The sequence below is a fragment of the Typopeltis vanoorti genome, unplaced genomic scaffold (assembly GCF_054136105.1).
Source record: "Typopeltis vanoorti isolate ZY-2024b unplaced genomic scaffold, IOZ_Tvanoo_1.0 HiC_scaffold_884, whole genome shotgun sequence".
Taxonomy (NCBI): Eukaryota; Metazoa; Arthropoda; class Arachnida; order Uropygi; family Thelyphonidae; genus Typopeltis; species Typopeltis vanoorti.
Window position 1 is genome coordinate 3662 of NW_028328250.1, and position 16268 is coordinate 19929.

At 34.5% G+C, this 16268-nt stretch overlaps 1 protein-coding gene across 1 annotated transcript; it reads left to right on the plus strand.

Moving 5' to 3' along the window:
• Nucleotides 1-1676: 1676 nt before the first annotated feature.
• LOC150092058 (fibrinogen C domain-containing protein 1-A-like) lies at nt 1677-14204 on the plus strand (the record flags this gene model as incomplete). The annotated part of the gene is made up of 3 exons (XM_090415344.1): nt 1677-1967; nt 13024-13159; nt 14044-14204. Coding segments are annotated over exons 1-3 (369 nt in total), but the record flags the coding sequence as incomplete, so codon positions are not given.
• Nucleotides 14205-16268: the final 2064 nt, after the last annotated feature.

Here is a 16268-nt window from a genome sequence, read left to right on the forward strand (position 1 = left end):
TTATTACTTAACTATCTCCTTAGGAAATTTAAACTTTTGCCAAAAACGTATCGCAATTTAATTTGTACTAAATGTATATCGCAGTTTTGTGTAATGTTATTTATTAGTATCCCGGCAATAAATATATATGTATATTTGGCTGTAGTCTTGAAAATTCGTCCTCAGCTTTGGAACACCAGTGTAGTTTAATGAAATTGATTATGATACGGATTTGGGAGTGATGGTGCTGGTGGTTAGAGATTTGAAATTCAGAGGACGTATTGTATGAGTTAGCAAAATAGCCCAGAGGATTGCTTGGATGTTGAAGAACACACAGAGATAGTTTATAATGAGGGAGGAGATTATCCCTTTTATAAGATTATAATTCGGGAATATGTAGACTACTGGCACAGATTTTGTTTACCTGCGTATCTTGAGAATTGCTACGTGTGGAAAAGATTGAGATACGAGTGACTAAGCTGGTGACAGTTCTGCGGAATGGTCTCTATGAGCATAGATAGAATGTACGTGAGAAGCAGTATTTAGATATCATGGGGAGGAGATATGATATAAACTTATAAGTTACAAAGGAATTCTACAAGATTGACACAAAAGAATTCTTTCAATACATGTGGAGTTGGAGGTCGCACTTGGAAGTTTTCTCAGAGTATGGTTAGCAAGCGTGTGCAGAATAGGTTCCTTTCTTGGAGAGTGGTGAATGAGTAGAATGAGTAGAATCACTCAAACGTCCCATGCACAGTGTAGGTCTCCCGCAATGGATCGGTTGACTCCATAGCGTAATCGCATAAATAATAATGATAATAATAATAATAATAATAATAATAATAATAATAATAATAATAAGAAGAAGAAGAAGAAGAAAGAAGAGAATCCAAAAGGAGAAATATTATTGTACCATAACACTGCCTATCCCACCCTTAGCAGATGAGACAAATATCTTCAAAGTAAGTATCCGAAATGCAAGCCGTATCCATAAGGATACGTCTTGCATTACAATGCCGTATCTTCGCATGTTTAAAGTCGCTAAAACAAAAGGCACTGCCAAATTCCTTTTTAGAGACATTTCATCACAGGAGGCGTGTTCAAAAAAGACCGAACTTTTTAAATAGAGCACCAGCCGGCACTGAGATCGCGGTGAGGCTAGTGAGCGCATCTAGCGGCAAGTTTTTTTGACAATGACAGAAACTGAAGAACAACGTGTGTGTGTGTGTGTGTGTGTGTGTGTGTGTGTGTGTGTGTGTGTGTGTGTGTGTGTGTGTGTGTGTGTGTGAAAATTTGCTGCAAACAGTAAAATATTTCACAGAGGCATTTATTTTGCTTAACCAAGCAACACCGAGATGTAGTAGGTGGGGAAAGGGTTTCCTCGACCAAAAAATGTCTGTGTAGACTGTTACATATTATATCTTCAAAATTAACATTTCACGTGTTCCATTAACAGGTTACTCTCAACATCATGCGTTGTTGAATAATCATAGCTAAAACAATGCGCATATTTATTAGCTTGACTTTGGTTTTGGTTTCCAAATATGTAGAGTGTGTTTCCTGTAGATTGACATACTGTCATGCAGAAGATTATTGTCCCTCAGATATATTTCTCCCCTCTTCCACTATTGGTGGAACAAGTTTCCTTTCTTAGAATTACATTAAGAAAAGAGCCCAGTCAAATAAAATTGTCGTTCTAACTTCATAGATATGTTTGTATTGTCAGAGCAGTGCGACGATTGGTTATTTAAAACCCGTCGTTTTAAATGAATGCCTAATTTGGAGATGATGGGTTATGTAAATGTGTTATAAATAAAACTCCGCAAGTATAAAAGGCAGTATACTCGGCACAAAAGTTAGAAAATTGCAAACCCTTTTAATAAGATTAATAAAGTACTTCAGACATAAAATAGATGCTGCAAATGACTGCAATAAACCAAGAAAAGGCTTATTTTACTTCTGTTCAACGGCAAAAGAAAAGTAATGTAAGTATTCCTAAATAATCCAATATTTATGATTATAAACAATAGTATGATGTGTCATATTTCATATCTTTCTTGCATGCAGATAAAATTATTTCTTGCAAAAAGCAGGCAAAATAGCCGTAGAATTTTTTTTTCAAAAAATGTAACAAAATATTTATTTCTCACATACGACCGAGTACTTGTGTGTGTATGTGTGTGTGTGTGTGTGTGTGGAATACTGCTTAATTTCGTTGTTTCTGATGAAAAAGTTGAAACTTTGTACATTTCCGTATTCATTTTTGCTGAGTTAAATTAATTTTTTGTTTAATTTTGCAGAGTTAAATTAATCAGAGTTAAGTCAAATTTTTGCAGAGCAAACTTAAATAACTAAATTCCGATGAAATACAATACAACTATTATTAGATGAACGCCAACTAGTTTCGTCGATTTCAAAGACTTCATTCGGTGTATAACATGAAAAAAATGAGATAGTTACGATTTGAATTACTTTATCTGAGCCAAAACTAGAGGTTTTATCGTATTGCCATAGATCCCTCCGCGACTTAGTATACCTTATTGTAGTGTGCTTTGAATCCTGGCAGAATATAATATTTTAAACATATTTAAGAATCTATTTAACTAGTAAAGTCTGTTTAACATAATCCTTACTTTATTTACGACATCGGTAATATGCGGTTTCCAGCTTAAATTACTATCCCATGTAAGTTATTACATTGACTTTTCTATTTCCTCACAGTTGTAATTTGAATTTGTCCTGCAATTCCAATAATGGAAAATTAATTGTGCAGTTATGTTTATTTTGCTTGCTGTATTTCGCAAATTAAGATTTACGTATTTAGGTTTTGAGACATTCAGACTGAGTTTTGACTAGGGCCAATTTGTTACTTTCAAAATATCAACATTCACTATGGTTTGCATTTGTTTGTCTGTGTCTGTAGGGAATATTAGTATAGTATCATCTTCAAAAGTATTTATTTTACTCTTTAGTTTAAGATTGCAGAAGTCATTGATATAAATATTTTAATAAATTGGTCCTAAGACAGATCCTTGTGGTACATCACAGTCTACTGTTTTGAAGCTACTATAGCTATTGTTTTTTTTACAATTTGTGATCTGGCATTTAAGTAATTTTTAAACCGGTTTACGGCAGTATCTTGTATTCCTATGCCTTTTTATTTTTTTTTATTAACGTTTCATGTGATACAATGTCAAAAGGTTTATGTATATCGAAAAATACTGCTAAGGTCAGTTTATGTTCATCTAGGGATATATAAACTGGGTTTGTAAAGTTCCGTTAAACAGGTTGTGAACTGATCGTTTGCCTGAACCCAAATTAATTATTTGAAAATAAGTTTTTTGTCCAAAAATTGCAAGAGTCTAATTTTTACCAATTTATTATTATTATTATTATTATTATTATTATTATTATTATTATTATTATTATTATTATTGGAGACCTCCAGGGAGTGAAGGACTCATCACTATCCCTAAGGGCAAATTATCCCACTCATTCATTGATCTTTGGGAGAAAAACATAGCTCCTACCCCTTTCTTGACTGCAAATAAATGTAACTTCCATGGATGCACTGTGTTCTCTCCCCACCTTCAATATAACGAAATATTTCATCGGTTGATATCCTATAACAGCCATTCAAAAGTTTATAGATCTCTATCATATCACCTCCTATTTTTCCTGTTAACCAGAGTTTGCAATCCACGTACTCGCAATCTGTCCTCATAATCTAAATCCAGAATAGAATCCCGAATCTTTGTAATCCTTCTTTCCACCCTTTCCACGGGAGGCCAAATCTGAGCACAGTAATCCAGGTGTATTTTTATCAAAGCATTATAAATGGGCAAAATCACTTTCTAATTCTTACTTACATGTCAGGGTTCGCTTCAACATCGCAATTATCCTCAGAGTTGTATTTGCAACTTTTGCTATGTGACCTTTGAACGTTAAATTCCTATCCAACAATACACCAAGATTCCTTTCCTCTTCACTTTCTTGTAGCAAAACCCCGCTAATATAATATGCTGCTGGAAATGTACGAGTAAACAAGCCGAAGTGCATTACTTTACAATTACTAACTTTAAACAGATGAAAAGGAAAGCCATTTTGGTTTGCCCAAATTTCCAGCCTATTCAAATCATTTTGTAGGTGTGATGAATAGCAGTAGCATCCCTCATGGCCCTGCCTATCGTCGCGTCATACGCCAAAGAATTGCACATTTGACGTTAGATCCTGCCTGATGTCATTAATTATTTAACAATAATGGCCCAAGGACTGAAGTCTGAGGATTATCACTGGTCATCTGATATCTGACAGATTCACAACCACTGTATATCACGTTTTGATAGCTGTCTGTCAACCATCCGCTTATCCAAGTGATGAGTTTACATTCCAATCCCATATTCTTCAGTGTATGCAACAGCCATTCGTTATAAAAAAATCCAACATCATCATAGTGTATCATTTCCCTTTATCCAACTCGGACGTAACATTGTTATAAAATATCAGCAAACTGCTAAAACATTACCTTCCTTTAGTAAAGTCACGCTGTTCCTTGCAGAGTATACCATGTTTGTCTACCCATTTCTCTATGCGATTTCTTACTACCTTCTCTAAAATCTTCCACCACCAAACTAGAGATACTGATAGATCGGGAGTTAGACACCTCAATTTTTGTACTATCTTTGTACAATGGAACTATCATACATTCATTACGTTCCTCAGTTATCATTCCTGGGCTGAAACTCAAGATATACATCATGTGAAACGAGTAGCCAGTTTGCTTTCCTTTAGCAAACGGGCTGGTATTCCATTTGTCCATATAGACAATTTCTTATCCAGGTTATGCAACAGCTAGTCAACCTCATTTTCATGAACCTCTAACTCTTCATCCAATGTAGCAGTATCATTGTGCACCATGCTACATACACCTGGTTGATATATCTTAGCCAACTTAGAATTGGTTAATGGGAAAATCTCATTAGCTTTCGACACTCGAGTACCATCTGCTTTCAATAAAGTTATTAGTTATTCTTTCACATTCATTCTTTCTTTTCTTGCGGCATAACGATAAAATTCTTGTGGATTGCCTTTAGATTGCATGGCCAAATTATTTTCATACTCCGATTTAGCTTTCTTCACAATACTCGTTACTTTTCTGGCCCGAGCATTATATATTTCATATCTCCTCTTACTCTTATTCTCACGATATTCTTTTCACATCATCTTCTCCTTGTGGATGCCGTGTTTAATAAGGTTGTACCTTATCCATTTCACCCCCAACAAATTTATTCTTCGAACACTAGGGATATATTCAGATTCCTCCTCTTTAAGCACTTTTTCAAAGATTCCTAAGCATTGTTGACATTTTTCCCATTCAGTATCTGATACCATCGTGCCAAAAATAGTACTGTCCTAACTTCCACCGTAATTTTCCGCTTTGAGCATCAATACAGTTAGATACTTCTCAAAAAATACATGATTACTGTCAACAATTAGTGGTAAAATAGCCATATTCTGGACAGAGACCCCTTCTGACGCTATTAGCAAATCCAACACTCTTTGACTTCGAGTTCCTTCTTTCACTTGCTGCTTGAAAAAGTTGTACCGCAACAATTCAATAAATTCCTCTTCTTTTTTATCATATTTCTCTTCTACCCAGTCAATGTTTGGAAAATTAAAGTCACCCATAATGATCATTCGTTTGGTACCCGTAAGGCTAAATTGACATTACATTTCTTTGTTCCCTGCAACTGAGCCGCTAGGTCTGTAGTAAAACCCACCATGCCTTTCATTCTGTTAACCTCCACTTCACATCAGATAGCCTCAAACTCAACGCTACATTGAACATTGTTACCATCATTGTTTTCTTGTGTTTCTACCTTACTGGACTTAAGTCATCCGATACCATTAGTAGCAATCCACCTCTCCTATCTCTTCTGTCATTCCTAAAAATAGTTTACCCATTACACACGATCCCACTTAAAATATCTGATTCTGATAGCCAGTAGGTTCCACTAATGCCAACAATCTTAGGCCACATCAAATTCAATAAAGCAACGAATTCAACCCCTTTTTAACTTTATTGCTCCTGGTATTTCTGTATAGACGTCATAAATTAGCACCCAGCCTCTTCTTATAATTAGATATGCAATCTATTTGGTCTTGTTCTAGAATTTTCTATTTTCCCTCTCCAGACATACTTAAAAGTTCCACAGTTGGATAAATTCTCAGTCTCGATCATAGATTGCAACACTATCGTCACAACCTTTTTTTTTTCTAAGTTGGTACATCTGTCATAAGCACCCTGTGAAATTGCAAGTGGTTTATATGGCTCTCTGAAGCAAAAGTGTTGTCTGTATCCCTTGAAATGGATAACATTGAGTATCATGCAGTTATAAAATTATTTGTAAAAGAAGGTTTAACGCCAAAAAAAATTCATTCGAAGTTCATAAAACTTTATGAGCTCTTTTCTCCTTCGTTTTCGACAATTAAGAAAAGGGCTACCGAGTTTAATCATTGCCGTATCAGTCTTGAAGATGTTCCACGTGAAGTATATCCAAAGAGTGTAACAATACTAGAAATAATTGATCAAGGGCATGATATGATATTGGATGACCGTTGCGTCAAAGTGAGTGACATTTCTGAGACTATAGGCATTTCAAAAGAACGTGTAGGATATATTTTGCATGAAGAATTGCAAATGAAAAAGCTTTGCGCAAGATGGGTGCTGCGCGTGCTCACATCAGATCAAAAACGCACTCGCATGAAAAACAGTGCTTGGAGCTTTTTAACAAGAATAAAACATTTATGTGCGTCGATTTATTACTATGGATGAGACTTGGATTCACCATTACACACCAGAATCCAAACAACAATCAAAACAGTGGAGAGATGCCGGTTGTTCAGCGCTAAAGAAGACAATGCATTGGTGTTTTGGGATGCTAAAGGCATTTTGTTTATTTATTATCTTCGAAAGGGTAAAACAATAACCGGGGAATATTATTCCGATTTTTAATCAGACTAGACGAAAATATTCGTGAGCAAAGACCTGGTCTGCAGAAGAAAAAATAAAGATAATGCACCTGGTGTTTTCGCAATGGAAAAATTAAGTAATCTGCACTACGAATTGTTGGAACATCCACCCTATTCCTCAGATTTGGCTCCCTCTGACTTCTATCTCTTCCTAAAACTAAAACTCTTCCTCGCTTGTCAGCGATTTTCTTCGAATCAAGAGGTGATTGTAGCTGTCCAGGGGTATTTTCAGATCTTACTGAGAACCACTACAGGGATGGGATAATGGTGCTGGAGCATCGCTGGAACAAATATATTAGTCTAAAGCAGTGTTTCTCAACGTGGGAAGTACGCTCCACAGGGAAGAAATTTGAATAATTTTTGGGACAATTAGAAAATGATGCTGCATTCGCCATCTCATCTCCGATAATCTCAAAAAAACTCACCATTGTCGGCGATAAATTGTCGATATTGCAACCCTGACTTTCCGAGAAAAAAAGCTGACATCACTAGTACAGCAGTCAACATAAATACAGTATCAAGAAGAACTCACAGAAAAGCAAAATGATGAGTCTATTAGAAATTTATTTACCATTGTTCCTTTTATGTTAAAGGAACAATGGTAACAACAACAGAAACGTTGTTTCTGACAAGACAGAAACGAAATACCGAAATTCAACTAGTTTTGCTAAAAAAAAAAAAAAAAAAACTGCTGCCCTTCCCGTCGTCATATTTAGTTGAATGTGGCTTTAGTGCTGTAAATGACTTGGTACTGAAAAAAAAAGAAATCATCTAGATATCACAAGCCATGGAGATATGAGATTTAAAATGACTAAATTAGTACCTCAAATAAAAACTCTTTACAGCAGACATCAAGCTCAAGGATCACATTAACTTGGATTTTATTTTCCCGAGTTGAGTTCGAATTGTTTATAATATACAAAGTGCAATATAAAATTTAGATTCATTGAAAAAGTGAAATTAAAAACAGTTTTACCTATGTTCCTTTTTTATTTAAAGTACATATTTATATTATACTTTTTCAAAACGTGGCTGAATATTATGCTAGAGGGGGCATCAAAATCTTTGAGGCGTTGAGGTAGGGTATGATCCAAAAAACGTTGGGAAATACTGGTCTAAAGGGAGATTAGGTTAAAAAATAAAAATAATTTTGAAATTATAAAATCTTTTTTCATTGTTAGGCCGAGAACTTTTCAGACAACCCTCGTACATAACCATGTTCGAAGATATTCAGATCTTTATAACGTTTGCATACCATAGCTGAATTTTCACTCACATTTTTCCCATTCCTCCCTTGATGATTTATTTTCGCTGACTCTCTACATTAAGTCTGATAACAAGAAGTAATTTTTCAAGTCTTTTGATGCAAAATGAATTCCAGTACAGTCCATCACTCTTATGCACATCTAAAAACTCCTATCCATTTCTTCTACACAGATTGTGAAATCATTTGCTACCATTGCCCTCTTTAACTTGGTACTGTCATATCTGTGTAGCAAAGCAACAATTTTTCCTCTCACATTTCTTTCTCGCTTCTTCCAACAAACCTTTCATATTTTCTCTCCTACTATATTTATCACTACTCAAATTACTAGTACTTACCAGAACTACCACCTCTTTTATTTTATTGTTTATTGTTTATTTTTATTTTTTATTTTTTTGGTTTTTAATTACGTTTGCCATATGTTTCATTTTCGCTTCCTGGAAACTAGAAGTGCTGACTCCCTCGGCAAGCCCAAATTTTAAAATTGAATCACCATATCATATCACCTCTTTTTTCGTAGATTTTAACTCACTTTTATTAATATTTTGATTATCAAGTTCATTACTTTCCTATCTGTTCTTGTTTATAATTTTTTCTGTAATTTTCTCTAATTTTTCAAGTTATTTTTATTTCCCTTTTTGTAAATCGGTGCAACTACGGCCTTCTTAAAATCCGAAGGAAATATGTCTGTCATCAATGTAAAGTTAAATTGTACATTAGGAGTTCCATAATGTATATTTGGCATTCTTTTACAATGTTGGTATTAATGCCATCGTATCCTGAAATTTTGGTTGCTTAAAAACAACCAAAAGTCTAGCTATATCAATTTTGATTACGTTTTCACAAATTTTCTCTCGCACCCATCAAGGGATCTGAAATGATTTGATTTATTGTAGACTACTATGTGAGAGATAATTCTTCGTCGTGAGGATTAATAGAATTAACAACGCGATTATATAGAGCATTGGCTATAGTTCTGCCATATGTGATGGTTTTCACATACTACACTAGGCGTAGTTCAATGGATTTCTCGTCTAACCAAAATTTGACACATTGCTGTTACACCAAAGACGATAAACTACAGAATAATTTAAGCTGTGACTTTTAGTTTATGCGTACCAAGTATGGAACGGAATTTAGTTAAAGGAAGGAAAGAAGTAGGAATTTTTTATTTGTTTTTGTTTAATCCACCTCCTCACTCATCGTATTTAAGGTTTTATAACGATGAACAAGGTTTTATATCTCTTCCGTATATGAGCTCCGTTTCACCAAAGTAGGTCAAATTTCATCAAGTAGGTCTAAAAAAAACCTTCTTTGAGGGATGAAAACACATCCGAAGATAATTTTGTGTTTAATAAACGTTGTTTTTGTTGTTGTGTTCCAAACTACATATGATAAATTTAAAACAGGAAACCGCAACTTCCAATAATACATTCATAGAGGTTTACTGTATGATCTTCTCCAATTGGTAAAACATTAGAATTAATCTTTTAATAACTAAGTGGTTAAGAACACTTTCTTGAACAATGCATCTCTTTATTTCATAGCAAGTTTACTTTTACAAATGTTTCTTGATGAATGGAAGTGTTAAAGAAATTCGTCACGTGTCATTTGTTTTAAAATTCAGTGCTGATTTCTCAATTGAGCCTTCTTGGCAATCCTTAAAATGAAAGCCAAAGGGGTTGCATACAGAATGAAAGTATTGAACGAAAATAAAAGTCACAAAAAGATAATCATATTTAAATGCGGTATGAATTAGAAATGCAGTACAGTGAACTGGAATTAGAGTGAAAAGGGGGTAATAAATCTAATGCAGTAGTTCCCCCTTATCCGTGGAGGATACACTCCAAGACACCCCGCGGATAGTACCAAACCCTATATATACGATTTTTTTCCCTATACATATATACTTACGATAAAGTTTAATTTATAAATTAGGCACAGTTTAATTAAGCATTAGATATTAAGAATAATAACTAATAATAAAATATAACAATTATAACCCCATACACTAATAAAAGTTATCTGAGTTAGAATAGATTCTTAGCAACCTCAGCACCGTTTTTTTTTTCTATGTTTCTCTTTGTCAAAACCGAATTGCCAGGATCACTAGTCTTGCATTTTAGGGCCATTAATAAGTTAAATAACAGTTATTTGAACACAAGCACTTTGAAACTGCGATCTGATAACCTAGAAGTACTCAGAACGGCGCGCAATTCCATATATTCTTGATTTCCCAAAGGCTGCAAGGGCCGTGTAGTTTTTTCCACCTTTTTAACGAGTTTCCCTGGTGTTGGACTACCTCTAAGATCACCCGAATTGTCTATTACTAAAAGAAAGCCATACGGCATCATATCGGCTATGTAAAATTAAATAGGCAAAGTGGATATTAGATCCAACATTACTTCAAAGCCGATTCTTTGTAGAAACTATGAAAGTTTTAAGTTAACTTGAGAGCTTACGAGAATACAATCATCGATATCCCCTAGTTACACTACCTACTTTACTGAAGTAGATAAGGAAACTCGAGGATGCGGGTGGTTGTATTCTCGTAAGCCCTCAGGTCAACTTACGAAACTTTCATAGTTTCTAGAAATGTTCGGCTTTGAAATAATGTTGGATTCAATATTCACTTTACCGATGTCATTATAAATTTCGGAACTTCCGATTGAATATTTTCTGACTGGGTTTGACCGCAATAACTGAAGTCGGTGATATCGAACCAGCAGATGTGGAGGGGTGGGAGGGGCTACTGTAGTTACAAAAAAGGATAAATCTATTGTAACTGAGTGCAGGTGGTTAAAAAGATTACCTCATAAAACACCCTTAGAATAAATTAGGATGAGTTTTTCCAAACATCAGTAGTTTCAAGTTTAACCATCTGTAACTGATTATAGTTTGAATAAAAAAATTGTACATAATTAATGAAATAAAGATCACTTCGGAGATGTAAAAATTATTTAAATTAAGGGGATATTTAATCCCACATTATTTCAAAACCGAATAAGAAACTAAGATAGAAATCAAAGAGTTTCATGCCGAATATAGCAAGCAATAAAAGTTCGGCGAGTCCAAGCGTAAGCAAATATCTGAGTAGAACAATACCGGACAACTGGTACTAAAGGTGGATAAAGCTAGGATCACTATTCTTATTATTAACCCTAATGTAAAATAAAACTCATCCCCTAGGAGATGTATGTTGTTTTACATTAAGGGAGTTAGATCACTACCCAGACCAGTTTCAACCTTTATTGAGGTCTCATCAGTGAGTAGGTAGACCAATTGGTATTTATTGGTCTACCTATTCACTGATGAGTTTGTTTTCCTGGATACATGAGAGACTCTGCTAGGGATAGGTTTTTGCCTGTCTCTGAGTAGGGCCACCGTTGAGATTATGGCTCTGTCTGGTGGTGGGGTGAGCCAACTGGGTAGAGCCAACGCTGAGAAGTTCTTCTTGATGACGGTGTGAGCCTGTCACTGAGTGGAACAACACTGAGTTGGACGGTCTCTTGGCCGCTATGGAGTAGTCTAGGGATCGTCCTAATTTTTAGAGAGGTCTTTACTTAAATACACCTCAATAAAGATTGAAACTGGTCTGGGTAGTGACCTATCTCCCTTAATGTAAAACAACATATATCTCCTAGGGGATGAGTTTTACATTAGGGTTAATACTAAGAATAGTGATTCTAGCAATATCCACCTTTACTACAAGGTGCCCGGTATTGTACTGCCCAGGCATTTGCTTACGATGGACTCGCCGATCTTTTATAGCCTGCTATATGTCAATTCAGTATTTGAAAATGTACGGTTTAAAAATTTGGGAAACAGAGATGGGATGTAAAGTACACAATCGGTGAAAATATCTTGGAAGAGGTAGAGGAGATGAATGATTTGGAAGTGATTGTAGACAAATACCTAAAATTTCGGGGACATGTTACTAAAATTGTGAAGACTACACAGCGGATAATGGGAATGATGCGGAGGACATTGACTTGTAGAAGTAAGGATGTTATGGTTCCTTTGTATAAGGCTTTGATCAGGTCACATATGGATTACTGTGCACAGATCTGATCACCTGGTTTTCAAAAAGATGAAATTGTGTTGGAAAAAGTTCAGAGGCGATTGACTAAGATGGTTTCTGGTCTCTGTAGAGTATGAAGACAGATTGACAAAATGCAATTTGCAGAAATTGGTGGATAGAAGGAGGAGGGGGAATATGATTGAGACATATAAGCTGTTAAGAGGTTATTACCAGATTAATGTTGTGGTGGTTTTGCACAGAATGGGTGAGGATAGCAGGAGAACAAGAGGTCATTCCTGGAAGCTGTATAAGGAGGGTGTGAGCAAGAAAGTGAGGAGCAGGTTTTTTGCATGGAGAGTGGTGAGTGATTGGAATGCTTTGCTCGAGAGTGAGGTGAGTGCAGAGACAGTGAATATATTTAATGCACAGTATGATAAACTGTGTGTATAACAGTGGACCTCCCACGATGAGTCTTTGACTCCATGGACGTTTTTATAATAATAATAATAATAATAATAATAATAATAATAACAATACTATTCGGCATGAAACTCTTTAATTTCTATCTTACAGTTTCTTATTTGGCTTTGAAATAATGTGGGATTAAATATCCCTTTAATTTAAATAAATTGTACATAATATTATTTTACCGTTAAACTGTTAATATATAACAATTATATTTTGAGTTGTAAAGTTGTATTTTATGACTGTTCGTGTTTTACAGATGGTGAGGCAACTTGTTTTGTATCTTTTGTTCCTCTTTCTTCGGATGGCTAATGGGTGTCCAATATGTAACCTCGTTGTAACTGCTTCAGAAGATAAAATCGGTGATCCAAGAATGAATGGCATTTTATTTCAAGGTAACAAAATTCATTTCTTCATTCAATTAATTTTACATTGCTTTTCTATTTGTCATTCCAATAATAAATATATGGTAAGCACCTAAAATTCCTTACTCAAATCGGATTACCTAGATTCGAGGTGATTCATGTATAGAGGAGACTGGGCAAATGTGACTACTGACAATGACATCGGGTATATAGACAGATTGATAATATGCGACTGTAGATGCTAATAACAGGAGAAATACGGATGATGTGATCGCCAGAAACGACAATATAATATATTAGCAGGTAGGATTTCTAATTTTATGCAGAGTGGGGAAAGGACTTTTTGGAAACTGGAAAATGAATGCAGTTAAGAAAGTAGTGAAAACTAGAATTTATCTCTTATATTATGCGTGAGTGAAATGGATTTGCTTTTGGAGGACGTAAGTGCTGTAGTGTGAATGGATTCAAATAACAGGTATGGCGTCAATGATGAATAATGGATGATAATCAGGCCTTTCTCGATAAATGCCTGGTTATCTAAAAGTCACTGTTAATATGTTTATCGAATAAACATTTACATGTGTACAATGAACATTTTGCTGTACAAACTACATATTCTCCTACAAAATGTGCCACGAAATCGACAACTAAATATGGCATAATTCTGATCCAAAATACAGATTTGTATTTAAATTTCATATCGTATAATTTAAATATTATTTTCAATTAATATATCGCCAGTATTCACTAACTCTTCATTACAATACTTCAAACTTATGAACTATCTGGATTAAAATTTGCGTTAATGTCGTATTGGAGTATCATGCTGACACACTTTACGAAATTTAAACCCAAACTATTAAGGAAGGGTTCACATAAATGCTATATATTGATAAATGCATTTCATTTTATAGGAATTTGGAAAAATGTGCCATCAAAACCTGTAGACTGTGCAGATATATTAAATGGTGGACATAAAAACAGTGGAGTATACAAGGTGTGGCCTCGAAGTCGTATGATTAGCGAAAGTATTGATGTCTATTGTGATATGAGTACTGATGGAGGAGGATGGACGGTTTGTATTTTCATCACTATTTTACAATTATAATCTGTGAATAATTATAAATTATTTTGAGCATTTATTCAGAAGTTGAGAAAAATTGAATATAATCTCAAAGAGCTAAAATGATTTTGTAGATGCGATTGCAATAGGACTCTATATTTAATTTAGCTACTTACGCTACAATATGCAACCGTGTACATTGTTCTTCAATATATTTCTCTGAGAACAGAAGACCGTTAAATAACAAAACATCGTCTGGGGAAGGCTTTCATTTGTAGCTCTCAATTTGGAGTGGCTAAAATAAATATTTTTCAGATTATAGAACGATTATGTGGCCAATTACATATTCTTTTGATATTTGAAACAATGATATACAGGTTACTACTCGGATAAATGCCGATTTTTGATGAAACTGTCTACAATAGCCAATTCTCGACTTGCACTTTTATGTTTGTGCAGCCCTGGTATATGTTGTGTTTCGTTTATATTTGTGTAGTCCACAGCAAACGGGCATTGAACTCTAAGACAAGAAAACCTTTCTTTAATTCAGCCAATATAATCGTGAATAGAGGTGTGCGTATGCTCTCAAGGCTGCTGTAGTATTCTATTACGGAATTCATCTATTACCACTAGGTAATAGATTAATTTCGCGGATTGGTGTAAATTATCTTTTAGCGAGACTTTAATTCTACAAAGCTATGTATCTATTTCAAAGTTTTTCTCCATTAATTTCTCCTTTTCTCCATTTTCTCTATAATTTCATATTTGCACGTATCCATTAGGAAAAGATGCCGAGTCCTTTTTTGTGACCGCCTTACACAAACTATTTCCATGACTTCCGCAATCGCAGACAATGTTTAACGATCTAATATCTATTCCTCACTAAAGTTTGAAGTGGAGGTTATTTTCCGTCCACACAGTCCTGTTGAGCATCTAATATTAATTCTCCTCCTGAAAACAATACTTAGGAATAACCGCTTTCGACCTTGTGAACATCTGATCTATTACAAGATCGAGAAAACCGAAATCTCTAGCTGTAATATTAATTATCTGGTAATGTGGTATTCAATATCCACTTAATTTTGAATTTTGATTAATTATTTAATTTCTAGAGTTTTGAATGGGTCTCCAACATCAATACTTAATTATGGATGGGAATATTTATCATATAATGGATCGGAAGTAAAAATGGTGGATGTTTCTGTTTGTTATACTGGGTATAGCGGTTGAGAGACAAAACCGATTATATACTATTGCTTGATTCATTTACATTTCCGATGCTCACAACCGTGCCCCTCAATGGAGAAGAAAAAAAACCGAGTACCTCCAGGAGAAAAAGATGAAAACTTGCCAGGAAACTTTTAGTGAGATGTAAATGCTACCGCACCGGAACTTTGATTATTCCATAATGATTTAATTTGTTTTGGATATATGGCCGAAGCAACTAAGACAGGGATAGCCAATCGTTTACGATCCATGCACGATTTTTATTTTTATTTTTTTCTCGTACGATTTCAGATAAGCCATACAACTCTTGTACCCTTAAATATTCTCTGTAAAAATAGGTTAATATAGAATATTTTAATATAGACCTAATATACTGATTTAATATAAAAACAACATAAACATTATTTATTGTGATGAGACTTTTGAGTCTGTTTTTGATTTAGTCAAGTTTTAATGTTTTTAGTTAAATTAGTCACTGAGAGCAACAGAGAATTTTTCAAATTTGAGTCAGTCAATCGCGAGTTAATTTTTTTTAATCAATTATCTGGCCGAAAAAATTCCTATTTTCACATCCGTATGTCGTTCCGAATTGACAGATATAACTATGTTTAAATATTCTTAATTCTGAAAAATTCTTACAGGGTAATGTAAGCATTTCCATAGCGAATTTGTTTTCAAGTCAATAAGTTCCATTTGTATGTTACTAGGCACCTGATGATTTTTTATTCCATGAACGAATTTGTGATTGATAATTTCTTCAGAAACCTTAAAATTATCATCAATTACTCTTGTAGAAATGCATTATTGAGCTACATCAGTGCGTGAGCAGATTCCTATAAGTTAAAGGAA